Source organism: Taurulus bubalis (assembly GCF_910589615.1).
Source record: "Taurulus bubalis genome assembly, chromosome: 6".
Taxonomy (NCBI): Eukaryota; Metazoa; Chordata; class Actinopteri; order Perciformes; family Cottidae; genus Taurulus; species Taurulus bubalis.
Genome location: NC_136594.1, coordinates 17,917,187 through 17,931,251, shown reverse-complemented (window position 1 = coordinate 17,931,251; position 14,065 = coordinate 17,917,187). Strand labels below are relative to the sequence as shown.

The window sequence follows — 14,065 nt, the reverse complement described above, 5'->3', positions numbered from 1 at the left end:
CTCGTCAGCTTGACACAAACACACACACACACACACACACACACACACACACACACACACACACACACAGTCCACTGCTGACCTCCCTGAGTCTGATACATTGTCCGTCAGTGGGATACTTGATTTCTTGTATATGCGTTATGACTTTTCATTCGATGAATAGGATCTTTGTTAACAAATGCTTTTGTTTTGGATAATTTCTTTAGTTTTCCAATGTTGAACATTTATGAAATCAGCCAGCAAAAAAAAACAAATTACTTTGTGGGACCTTTGTTGTATCTTTTTGCCCCCAATTTCTACACTTTCCTCTTTCAAATAATGGTGAAAATATTCACTCTCCTTGTTTGCGCCACATCTCCTGAAACACCTGCAGATGTGTTCAGGACTGTGCTGATTGATTGACATCTCCCTCACAGTGAGCTGTTTTTGCACCTGTCTCGGTGAGACAACTTCCATGGTTATCATCGCGTTGTAATTCTGAGTACAGCTCTCACAATGATACTTTAAGACAAAAATGCCATTTTATATGGCTACTACCAAAAATCTGGTTGTTCCATCAGCCTACAAAAAAAGCAACCTTTAAGGGAGAGATAACATGAGAAATACATCAGATTGTACAGATACATTTCATCATCAAATTGATCTACTCTATATGTAGTTGCAAAATACTCACTGGACACACAAGTCCATACTAGGGTTGTGTGTTTCCCTTGTTCCAGCAATTACACCATTACTAAACTGTGTGAACAAGACTTAGTGTGCTAAAGGGACACACACCAGTCTGCCTCCTCAACGTGTGAATGAGCGGTGGCAGCAGCACAGTGCAATAATGAGGGAGGAGTTCATAGAAAGGAATCAATATTCTGCAAGTACACTGTGATTAATTGTTTGAATGAATCAATTCCACATTTTTCTGAGAAGTGAATGAATGAAAGAGTCGGTTGGTAGTTGAGGAAATCGGTGATAACAAACTATCCTGTTCCTCTCCTCTTTGTCCTCCATGTATCGCCCCACCACCCTCTCCTCTTTTGAGACTAATTAGACAATCTCTCTGATAAACTTTTCCCTCAAGCTACTTCTTAATGATGTCTGTTTTCTCAGAAAAAACCCACTGACGCTTTCATTTGTCTGAAGTTACTCAAAGTCAAAAGCAGATGTCAGAATGAACTACAGGGGTGCAGACAATTACTGGATCCACATTTAATTAGTAAATATCTCCCATCATTCTGAAAGCTAATTTTACATTAAAACCAAATTAATCCTGAAACATTTCACACATGTATGATGGAGTGGGAGATTTCTGATTGTTTTTCATTTTCCCAATGAAAAGGTCACTGGGCTGTAGTGGCATATTAATGCATCATCAGCATACTCGTTACATAAAAAGAGTTTATTCTTGTCAGTAACCGTCTTTTCAGAAAAATGACTCTACTTCTCACTTCTCCAACAAAAAAGCAAGATGGCGATGGCCAAATTGCCGAACTCCAAGCTAACCTACAAACCAATGGGTGACGTCATGACGACCCGTGTCCACTTCCTATACACTGTCTTTGATATGACACCATATATGTTATCATTTCAGGTTGATGTTGTGCTTTAGTTGTGATTGTTCCCATAACACATTTGGGTTCAACTGAACTATCACAAACAATCTGACACACAATGAATATGAAGATTTAAAGTGATGCAAAACTGCCACTGATCACTTAAGAAGTCAGAGTGCATCACTTTGCTACTAATAAAAACTAAATAATACAAAATAAATGACTGATCAACTAGAACAGCTGACATCTTTGTGAACTGTATGCAGAGACTTTAGGGATCTACATTAGTTTATTTTTCGTTGAACTACAACATGATCAGGACAAAAGGAAACAAACTATTATAGTTTTAGAAATCATGACCAATAAAGAAATGTTGACCCTTAAATGGTATAGAAATGCAGATATCAATTCTGAGCTGAGAGATAAACAGATTTAAAAAGTCGAGGACGCTGCATAACATTTGAGCCAAAGACTACTTGTCATTCATTATACAACTAAAACATTTAAGAGAGGCAGAGTTTCCTCTTGAGATGACAGAAAGAAAATTAAAATGTTCACTTTTCCAGGCTGACAAGCAGAGATTTGGTCTACCAGGTTTTTGCACAGCGATGTCGGATGTGTATAAAAAGATCAGACCAGTAGGCAGACATTGTTTCCCTCGTTTTGCCTCCATTTGGTCCGTTTCCAACTGAGTACAAGTGCCTTGCAGTAAGATTTCCCTGTGCAGCAGTCAACACTGAAGCACTTGAAAGCACCAACAAGGAACTATTTTCAAAGAAGCCTCTCTTGACGACTGCAGTACCATAAGTTTCACCCAAAAATAAAAAGCACACGCTCATTAATTTGAAGTTGAAGGGTTACGACATGCAGAGCCTTTAATGCAGCAGCAGTGGGACCATAAACATTAATGATCACAACCTCACTCTTTTCTCACTTTCCCCTCTTTTTATCTGCCTCTGCTTTTGTATTTCTGTATCTCTCGCGCCTAATTAAAATTGTGGAGCCGAGTGCGGAAGAAAATTACACTGATAAGCTTCTATTAGACATGCAAGAATCATGTTACTGCAAAAATAAATTTACAGAGATTATAATGTGCCTCTGGGAATAACACTGTGGAATGGAAAGTGGACTCTGAGAGTGTGTGTTGTGTGCAATGTCTTTTTAATGTGGTGGAGCTCAATCCCCCGGCACAAGTCCATTCCAAATCCTCTAATTTTGTTGACTATATTGTAGATTGGGCCGTATTTCAACTCCCTGATATAATCTGTGCAGTGTGTGTGTGCTGGTGACAGCGTGGACGCTCAGACTGAGCAAACCCTCTTCCTCTTCCTCTGACAGCCCATTAATGCTGCTGTGTATTTATAACATTTCATTTAAGCATATCAGCCTTCTCATCAAATATTCATTTGAGGGGAGATTGCCTGCTTTGTCTCGCCCTCCCTCCCTTCCCTCCGTCAGCCCCTCACCCTTTCACTTTTTTACGTGTCTTCAAATGCAACTTTCCAGGGAGACACATACGCAGAAACATGTGGCACCTTTTTTCTGTCTTCTACTGAATATTATCTTCTGTTTAGCACCGAGCAGCCGGTGCCAGCTCACCTGTGCTTCAATTGCATCTGTGTGTGTGTGTGTGTGTGTGTGTGTGTGTGTGTGTGTGTGTGTTATTCGTCACCTGTATCACCGCTCCACACCGCGCATAACTACAGGCATCAATCAGAGCTCATTATTGGTTATCTGTCAGCTGCACGTTCCAGCCTGCAGCAATGCTAAACTTCTCTATGAACCCCAGTGGGAGATAAACACCATCAATACTGAGCGATTTAACCGTCCCGAGGCGCGCAATATATTCAAATACCTCCCCACGGTGTTGCTTCTGTCTTTTTCTGTTTCCCTTCTGACTTTCTTTCCTTCTCAGACGGACCACTATCCCTCTCTTTGATTCTTCTGACTTCACAAGGCCTCTTTTGGTGTCTTCACTCTTCTCTCTCCTCTTCATCAATCTTCTGAAAGACAACATAATAATCCCTCAGTCGCCTGCCTCTCTTAAAGGACGCTTCACCAAACAGTTTGGGCCCCAACAAGCACTGTTCAGCTTTTCTTGGAAGAAGGAGTTCTCGTTTTTTCAATTACATTTGATGGTTTGAGAGTTAACGTTTAATGTCACACACAATAACACTCATTATTGTTGGTTTTATAGTTAATCTGTTCTGGTTTGTGGGGGCGTGGGGGGGAATTGAAGAAATCTTCTACAGTTATTCAATAGTACATTGTTATTGAAATATATGAGCAATCAGGTTTATATTGGATTTTGATGTGGGATTAAAGGGGCACTAAACTGATTTTACATGTAAAAATCTATTTACTAATCATGGGGAGCATTACTCAGCCTGTGAAACATCTGTATACGATCTCCTGTGGCTTTGGTGGAGATTCAATGTTCCATCCAACTATCCGATGGATTGCCATGACATTTCGTACAGATGTTCATGGTCCCCAGACGTCCAGACTGTGGTGGTCTCCCCATTCCTCTAACTCTGCCAGCAGGTCAAAGTTTTCAGTTAAATTTCAACATCGACAGAATGGATTGGCCCAACATTTTGCACACATTCATGTTCCCCAGATGATCGATCCATAAGGACTTTGGTGATCTTCTGACTCCTCTTCTAGTGCCACCATGAAGTTGGCTTTTGTGGTTTTGAGCTTAATGTCGACATTGAATCAAGGATTCACCGTGACATGTGGTTCAGGCATCATGGTAGTCTCAGGATGAATTATAAAAACTATGGTTATCTCTTAACTCCAGTGACATCAGTAGTTCAAGTTTGTTTTTTGACAAAACACTTAGAAAACTAATGACATCCCCAATGACATGAAACTTTAATGGATTACTTTTTATAAAAAGTTGGAGGGAAGATCTGAAATTCAGATCTTAAAATATACTCAAATAAAAAAAGCTATTATTCATGAAAAAGCTACTCAGTTACACTCTTACTTTAAATCCTGATGCCTCAGAGAGGCTCAAAGTATTACATGTTAGAGGTTTTAAATAGAAGTTTGTGATGGGAAACAAAGCTTATCCCATAAATCAGCTCGTGGCCTCCTCTGTCTCCATCTAGCTTATGTTGTGTATTTATGGGTTTAATATTGCAATGATTGCGACCTTGCATTTTATCTGAAATATGAGTGAGTCATTCGTTAACTCTCCTCAACCAGCTTCAAGGACGTGGAGCTGACAGCGTATTGATCTGCAGGTATTACTTCTTCCTATCGAGCCAAAGCAGCTCAAGTCCCGAGCCAAGGTGAGAGCATCCATCAGAGATCAGCAGATATACTCTCTCACGTCCGCCGGTCTGCACTCCCCCTCTCCTTCTTCATGCCTCCTCGTCCTCTCAGCTGTGAAGTTTCTCCCCTCTCTCTCTCTCTCTCTCTCTCTCTCTCTCTCTCTCTCTCTCTCTCTCTCTCTCTCTCTCTCTGCTCGGACCGATGATCCAGCTGACAGGCGACCTCTTTGTCATCTTTGGATGTTTGGACAATCACTAAAGTGAAGCCATCACATTTCTGCTGTAGATCAAGTTTACATCTGAAGCCTCTCAAAGTGTCCGAGAAGAGCGCACGCGCTGATGCTCAGCAGGACAGTTTGGATAGAGAGGGACGCGAGCTTCTGCACGGACTTTTACCCTGTTTTTGTTGTACCTCTATCGGCGACCAGTTTGCAGCACACACACACAACCACACACACACAAACACACACACACGCGCAGGCTGATGCTCGGGGAAAAGTGACATGCAAACAGGCAGGAAGTCGTAGATGAGCTGCTGCTCCGACGCACGCACAGATCCTGCAGGTTCGGCGCGGTGGTAAAAAACTGAGGAAGCCATGAAGTCCAGGAGTCAGGACCAGAGTTTGTCTGACTCCAGAGAGCTGGACCGATCTTACGACCCGCTAACAGGTATCAGTCTGTCATCTTTTTCTTGTGTATGTGGGGAACTGGACGAGTGCTTGATCTGCTGCTGCTTGTTGACCTGGCTGAGCTCTCCAGTGCTGTGAGCTCATGAAAGTTTACTTGGTTTTTATCAAGTAGTAAACTGACATACAATATAGTCAAATGGGGGTACTAGTACCCCAGGCGGTGCTTGAGATTAAAAATATATATATTTAAAATTAGCATAAATTAAAAAATCCTTTAAAAATAGTTATTTAATAATTATTCAATAATATAAGTGTAAATTCTTAAACTGAATTGTATATATTATATATGAAATGAGACACTGATGGCACAAATGCTTTGCGCTGGTTAGGGGTACATCACTGAAAAAAGGTTGAGAACCACTGAAATAGACGACTTCGGGCAATTTTAATGAAATAGTATTTAGGACCAATAAACAAACAAAAGTTGGGCTACTCTGTTATGTGTGTGGAAACATATTTTGCATAACTTGTTCTCCATATTGACCTTTGATGATAATGCTGAAATGAATAGATGACATCTCCCTTTTGACATTTTGAAAGTTGATTGCGTGTTGAGGGCATTTATCAAGAAATACAGAGACAAATCATTTCCGGTTCGAGTTTATTAAATCTGAGTATCTACTTTTTCACTATAATTTGAAAAATATTTGGGTTCAAGGAAGATGATGGCATTTTTAATTATTTTCTGACAGTTAAAAGACTAAATGATTGATAGATTGAAAAAAAGAATTCAGTAGATTGACCGATGAAGAGAATATACATCACAGCCCTAAATAATCAACCTTTGCTGTTGATCCTATTATATGGACATGCTTGTTTTCATGAAATGCCCTAAAAATACAGCATAACTGGTGATTATTTATATTGCAGTGGTTATTGCTCTCTCTCAAACTAAAGAGAAAACTAAGTTAACATATTAACGTGATTTACAAAAATGGGAAAACCAACTTCATAATAAGACCAAAAGTCACAAACATAAGCATCAACAGTATCCGGTGGAGGTGTAACCATGGACATATATCAGATAAACACACTGACCAGGCCTGAAGCAGAGCGGAGAGAGAAAAGAAACAATGTCAGAAAAGAGGCATCTTGTCCGTTTCTTGTCATCTAAAATTATACTTGTGAGTGTGTTTGTTGTCTAATTAGATCAATGAGGCTCCTCTGTTTGTCTGCTAAAGTCTCTTTAGAGATCAGAAAGCATATCACTGTTTGTTTCTCACACACACACACACACACACACACACACACACACACACACACACACACACACACACACACACACACACATTTTGTGCTTTCTTTCTTGTGACAACTTCCCCAAAATAGTCTTTTCCTTTGAAAATAAAAGTATGAAAATAACTTACACAAACAGCTGCACACAGCTTTTCCTATTTAGTTTGCGGGATATTTTTAAACGGACAGCTGGTATAAAGATGAAGGTTTATTTATTGGCTGATAGTTGTAGCTAGCACAATAGCCAGCGTGGTCTCCATTCAGCAGCAGGTAAACCAAACAGTGAACAGGTGCATGAACACAGAGGCCTTAAGGGCGTTCAGGACACACAAACAAACCTTTTTTATGAAAGAGTGGAGCGTAGCATGAGGCACAAACTGTGTAACTGCATCCTTTACTGTCAAATACGCACCCAACAGTAATGGTAAACAAATTTATGGAGAACAAAATTGAAATGCATTGAAAGGATTTCTGAGCTATTTCAAAGACTGAGCAGAACATTTTGTTTATATGCAGCTGCTGTGCTGGAAGACAACCTCACGTTGTTTACTTCTGACTGTTCATAGATACTGGATCCTTTTCCTGTGATCACTTTCTACACCACACTTCACATGTTACAGTGACTTTGACTCACTGCTGCTGAAACATGTCACACTCTTATTTAAAAACGTTAGCTCGACCTTTTGAGAGTTATTTTTCATTCTTGCAGAGGCTTAGGTGTCATATCTGCACAGTAAATACAAAGCTAGTGTGAACAGCCAGTTAGCTTAGCATTAAAGAATAGGAACAGGGAAATGGCAATCTGTCATATTTACTGTGCAGAAATGAGAGGGGTATCAATCTTTTCATCTATAGCTGTCGAAGAAAAGTGTAAACATACTTCCCAAAAGCTATCCCTTTAAGATCAATACTAATTTCAGGTTTCAGCATTGAATGTCTTGGCTTAATGGGATTTACAAACTAATATTGCCTTCAATGTTATGACAGTTCCCACATATTGTAATGACTTGCATTTATTACTGAAGAAGCCTGCTTTTTCTGTGTGTGTGTGTGTGTGTGTGTGTGTGTGTGTGTGTGTGTGTGTGTGTGTGTGTGTGTGTGTGTGTGTGTGTGTGTGTGTGTGTGTGTGTGCATGAGACGGGTGATAACACATTCATAGATTTTCATTCATGAGCGCTCAAGAGGTTTTTCCCCAACACTGCCAACAATTCTTCATAAACATTGCACTTATATTACATAGTTACATCGCAGACTTCAAAATGGCTGGACTGATGAAGAGTATTAAGATCAATATTGTGGAACAAATAACCAACGCTGATGGTGACATGATGCCAAATGAATTAAGCAAAAACCTCTGTAACAATCACTGGGGAGCTCAAGATGTCAGTGGAAGAGAAAGTGTGTGAACTTGATTGTGTGTGTGTATCCATGGTTTGTATGAGATGCATGTTTATAAGCTGTACCATGTCCTTTCTAAGGCTTATGGTAAGCTCAGAGGCTGTTGCCCGGGCAACATTATGTTACAAACGTTCGTTGAGCGATGCTTGAAGCCGCCTTGAGCTTCCGAGTAAACTCAAAAACCAACCAGTGAACGAGAAGTTCATACATTTTTTTTTTTACAAATCACTGCAAGGTTAATAAAGAATTTACTCTTACGTTGCCTTCTACACGTATTCTTTGCTCACAGACGCTTGATTGAAGAAAAATGTACTTTTGTGTAAAAAGTTTGTTCTTTTCTAAGGCCAGGGTTAGGGTTAAGGGCCATGGTGTAGTTTATCTGTGTATTTTGGACGTTTTGAGAGAATTGTCTTAAAATAAAAGAGTAAAAGAGTCTTTAAATGTGTTAAATAACAGCAAGGAAGAGTTCAGTGATCTGTCAGAAGGCTGTATTCATTAAAAATTGATTCACAGGATTAAAGTCAGAACTGAGGAAAGGCTGCTGGAAGATCTGAGCTGAGTCAGGTTTATTCATCAGTCCAACCAGGAGATATCCAATGATCTGTTGAAAGGTTACTTACTGCTATAAACTGCCACGGAGAGTTTAATAAACAAGTTTGTTGCATTTGTTTATATTGTAACACCATCAAAACAAAATAATGTATATTGGTTACCAGTGAGTGGCATGCATTTTTACATAACAGCTGGAATAATGCTTCAGCATCGCCTCTCGAAGAAAAACATCTCCCACTCTGTTTTTGTTGGATTACTGTGCAAATAAGTCTCATCAAACAGCTGCCAGAAAGTAGAAAGCATTTCAATAACATATTTTTAAAAATAACTGCTGTGCACTCTGTTACGTCAAATAATATTAGCTAAAGAAAACAGCTAGGAAGGTTTTTTTGTTGTCAATCGTCCTGCAAAATGGATCGGCAGTTAAAAAAAACCTACCATTGATAACATTATTATTAATTATGAATTTATTATGTTGTGTTATCCTTATCACCTTTATGTGATAGAGACCCTGTCAAGCTCTGTTTGTTTATCCTTAGTTGTGCAGCTGTTGATAGTTTGATTGACATTTCCTACATAAGGGCAACTGGTTTGTTCACGCAGGATTAAATCTTACTTATAAGTTATGTTTATTTACACAAGATGTACGCACACTGTTGTCTGATTGGACTTCATTCGTCTAATATGAACCTGATCAAATCATTGAATCCCTGTGTTGCTGCAAACATTTTCAGGTTTGAATGTGTGAGTTTCACTGTTTCAACCTGCGCTGCTGTACATATGACTGTAAGTGAATCATTCAGTATCTATTTACTGATTGTTGAAGCTGTCACTTTGTGACGATGCAGTAGCTCACCGTTTTGCCACCGTTTTGCACTCTGTTGTTGGTGTGTTTACATATTTATGACCATTAGAGACATAAGAGACAACGTCATGTGCACCTGTCTCACATTGTACGTGTGAGACATTTCAGTGCAAGCAACTTATTTAACTTGAATAAAAATCTTACAGGTTTTATACATCCTTCCAGCACCGCTCAGTCATTTGTATCTGTAGTTCCATCACAATATAGTTTCATTGATTCACGGGCTGCCACAGTTCTCATGTTTTCTCTCTGGATAGCGGTGGGAGTGGAGGTGTCTCATCATCTCTACTTTAAAACATCAAACACGTTGCTCCGCCTGTAGTCTCCAGCAGTGCTCGTAGTTGCTTCTTGTCTGTTGTTTTATCCTTTCTCTGACTTTTGGGCCTTAAACAGTTGAGTGTAATCTGACTGTAGTGCAACACTTCCCTCTAGTGGCAGGAAGGACACATGTAGGCATGGAGATTGTGTGAGCTTGTGTCAGCATAGTTGCTCTTCAGTATCTCTTTGTCCTTGGGTCAAACAGTGCTAACAGTGCAGTGCTAACAGTGCAGTGCCAACAGCGCTGTTAGCACTGCGCTGTTAGCACTGCGCTGTTAGCACTGTTAGATTTGAGACGCCGCCATGTTGGGAGCCCTGTGGAGGGGCCTTTCTCAATTCCAAATATACCAAGTGCGGACTTGTGTACTTTGGAGTTTGGACCTGGTAAGTAGGCTGAATCTTGACAAACCAACCACAGAGTTGATGCTTCAGCAACACATTTCTCGGCAAATGTACAGTTGTGTGTTTTCCCCTCCACCATTGTTCCCTGTTGCGAAATGCATTCTGGGATATTTGGCTGTCCCAAGTACAGACAGGTCACCTCCGATGCATCCCCGGAAAAATGGGCAGAGCAAGTCACATCCGGGCAGTTGGACCGTGGTTGGCTAGATGCAGACTTTAGAACTGGAGCAGTACTTGGGCTGCGACTTATGACGTTTCACAAGTCCATGAGAACACAAGTACAGACAAGAACACACATTGAGAAAGGCCCTCGCTATCCTCTGAATTTCCCCTTTGAATTAATTAATCGTTCAGTGAGTCCCAATGTGTATCCCCCACGTTCAGTTTGATGGTTGTTGAAGTGTCAGTCAGCTGCGGCTGCTCGTGTGTTGGACTCACTCGGAGGCAGAGAGCAGGCAGAGCAGAGAATCCTGACTGTTTTCCTAGAAGTCAGGTGGTGTGGTGTTGTGATGTCTGTAAAGGCCTGTGGACCATGATGATGGTGTCTACTCTCTATTGTTACAGCATACAATGTGTGTGTGTGTGTGTGTGTGTGTGTGTGTGTGTGTGTGTGTGTGTGTGTGTTTATCAACTCTCCTGTGCTTGTCACTTTTATCCTTCTTTCTCATCTTAAAACACTTTATTTAACCCTTTAATCCATACAAAACGGTTGGTGGGTCGCTCAATAGAAACAGAAAAAAACAAGCTGCATGGTGCTGCCGTAGAAAACATGTCTTGGGTTTGGAACTTTTCGCTCTTGTCTAACTCTCATATAGTGTTCGCACCAATAAGGAGATGGAGAGTTGATCAAAATTATGTCGTTTTGGAATTAGTTGATTTTAACATCCGTGAAGTTACGGAGAAAACTGTGTACTGGACCACCAGGTTAACACACTAAACCATGAACATGATAAACATTATACCTGCTGTTCATCAGCACGTTAGCATTGTCATTGTGCAGGTGTTAGCTTGCTTACATTTGGATTGAGCTAAATTAACTAAAAACTATATTTATTTATTTAGTGGCCAGGTACATCATGGTTAAGATATCGTATGAAGACACTTCCGGGTTAATTAAAGGATTGTAAATAATAATTGAAAACAAAGAATAAAGTTGGACATTTAGATCACACTCTGTGACCTCTGTATCTCAGATCTCAGACTCCAGTCATGTCTCATTTCACTCAGCCCTCACATGCTGGATTCTTTCCAAGCAGCTTTGATGCTCTGGGTCACGCTGGTTCAAAGCCAGGTCAGCGAACTAATTTGTGCGCTCTGAGTTGCATGGACAAGTGATTCAAAGTATTTGAGTGTAGTTTGGCCAGTGGTTTATCCATCGAACATGGTGTTCCCAATGTGGGCCCCTCTATCCGCCTATAATCTGTGCTGGGATTGGTTGTTTCCAGGTAATCCTCCATCCAAACCCAATAAGAAGACCATAAAGCAGCGCTTCCTCAAACTTCTACCCTGCTTCCACTCTGGCTCCAGCTCTTCAGTCGTCCAAAGCAAGTGTCAGAACACACAGTCCATCTTCACTCACATTCCCCTTCATGGGATTTTAGTCATTGAAAACATGAAACACTGATGTATCTTTGAGGGTAACGTTTGTGTGTTTCTCTGCCTTCGTACAAGCAGGTAGCATAACTGATGATGCTGAACTGTCAACCGTGCATTACCGACCGGAGAGGCTCGACCACCTCGAACAGAAGACCAACTTCAGCAAGAAAGAGCTGCAGGTCCTCTACCGGGGCTTCAAAAACGTCAGTCAGAGCCCAGTAGATGTTTGGTTTGTGCACTCCTATTTTATGTTTTGAATGAACATCTATATTAATATGGAATCTGCATCTGTTTGTTTTTTTAAATTTCCATAGGAGTGTCCCAGTGGTGTGGTGAACGAAGAGACTTTTAAAACCATCTACTCCCAGTTCTTCCCTCATGGGGGTTAGTAAGACCCTCCTCATTCAACTCATAGTAAAACATTAAGTCAAATAGAAACCAGTACGAGCTTTTCAAAAGGAATAATGCAGGTCTTTACACCACATATATTGTTTCAGTTCATACTCTCTTCTTTAAGCTGTCCCACTCATCATATGCATTCTTCTTAGCTTAGACTGACAATCTATGGGGTCATCAAAGGGTCAATAAGGGTCAATTAAAACACCTAACAAATAAAAGTTTTTGTGAATGTGTAGAAAATATATGCGGATGTAAAAAGGGTGATATAAAAGTTTTAAGATTATCTCTGAACATAATTTCACAAACTAAACATCTTACTGACTCTTATTTGAGTCCAGGATTTGAACAGTCACTTTATTTTCCCTTTCCTCCAGATTCAAGTATGTACGCACATTTCCTCTTTGAAGCATTTGACACCCGCAACAATGGCTCGGTCAGCTTTGAGGTGACTTTTCCATCCCTGCACTCTCTGTCCTCTCTCAGTCACTCTATGCCCTTTTACCCCTTCATGCTCCGTTGTGGCAACTCTCTACTTTTAAAAGACAAAAAGTGGCCCTCTTTTTTTTTCTTCTTGCTGTAGGACTTTGTTGTCAGTCTGTCCATCATCTTAAGAGGCTCCATCACTGATAAACTCAACTGGGCCTTTAATCTGTACGATCTCAACAAAGACGGCTGCATCACCAGAGAGGTACTTGAATCGTTCTCTCTCTCTGTCTTGTGGCAGGTTGGCAGAAAGTAGTGATGCTTGATTTGCCTTTAATTATTTTCCTCCTTTCTGTCTGTCCAGGAGATGACAGACATCATGCACTCCATCTATGACATGATGGGGAAGTATACCTACCCCTGCATGGTGGACAATGCTCCCAATGAGCACGTGGACAACTTCTTCCAGGTAAAACATTCAAATCACCAAACCAATACACTCCACATCCCACAACACTAAACTCCAATTCCCTGAAGTTATGATTCACTTGTTTTAACTTCATTACAGTTTGTACTGATTTTTATATCTCACCAGAACTACTCCGATACATTATTTAACATTTTTCTCATAATTTACTGGTACAAACGGTTTGTGTGCAATTTGTAATGCAAGACAATGGACAGTATTGCACATTTAGAGGACATGATCTGTAGATAGAAAACTAAACCTAAAATAAACGTAGGTTCATTTACTTATCTTTGTATGCTTTTTGGGGGCTTCTTAAAAGGTACCCTGTAGAGTTTCCACCACAAGCAGCGCTATAGAGCAACATTTTTATGAGCAGACCCCCTAATTTGTTAGTACCTCTGCATACAGCAAGCGTGTGGCGATGCAACACATCACTCCTGCCGGCAATTTCAGGCCACTACACTGATCAGTGCCAAGAAAACTCCACAGGGTTCCTTTAAGTTCCACCTTTGAAACATCTGTGCTTGTGTGTTGCATTTTCCAGAAAATGGACAAGAACAATGACGGGGTAGTCACCATCGAGGAGTTCTTGGAGACATGCCAAAAGGTATTCTGCAAAGCATTTAAAATGCTCATTTAATGTTCAACAAAAAAACCTTCTCCATCTGCAGCCTCCTCAGTAACTTAACTTTGTGTCTCTCTCCAGGATGAAAGCATCATGCAGTCCATGCACATGTTTGACAGTGTGATCTAAAGCTTGGTGGACACAGACCTTCAATGTTTCCCTCCTGCCTGGAGTCCACAGCCAGAGGCGACGGTGTTTCTGCGCCCCAACCAGAGAGCAGCTGGGTGCAAACGGATCTCGAGTTTGTGCAGACCAATTTGAACAATCT

The 14,065-nt window shown here is 40.6% G+C and overlaps 1 protein-coding gene across 1 annotated transcript; it reads left to right on the top strand.

Annotated features, from left to right (window-relative positions):
- Window positions 1–5,421: 5,421 nt before the first annotated feature.
- LOC306738407 (A-type potassium channel modulatory protein KCNIP2-like) lies at window positions 5,422–14,016 on the top strand (the record flags this gene model as incomplete). Its single annotated transcript, XM_079220255.1, has 9 exons — window positions 5,422–5,494; window positions 11,731–11,833; window positions 11,964–12,084; window positions 12,196–12,265; window positions 12,655–12,725; window positions 12,861–12,968; window positions 13,068–13,172; window positions 13,717–13,779; window positions 13,879–14,016. 9 exons carry the CDS (start codon window positions 5,422–5,424, stop codon window positions 13,924–13,926), a joined length of 762 nt encoding a protein of 253 aa, XP_079076381.1. The 3' UTR covers window positions 13,927–14,016.
- Window positions 14,017–14,065: the final 49 nt, after the last annotated feature.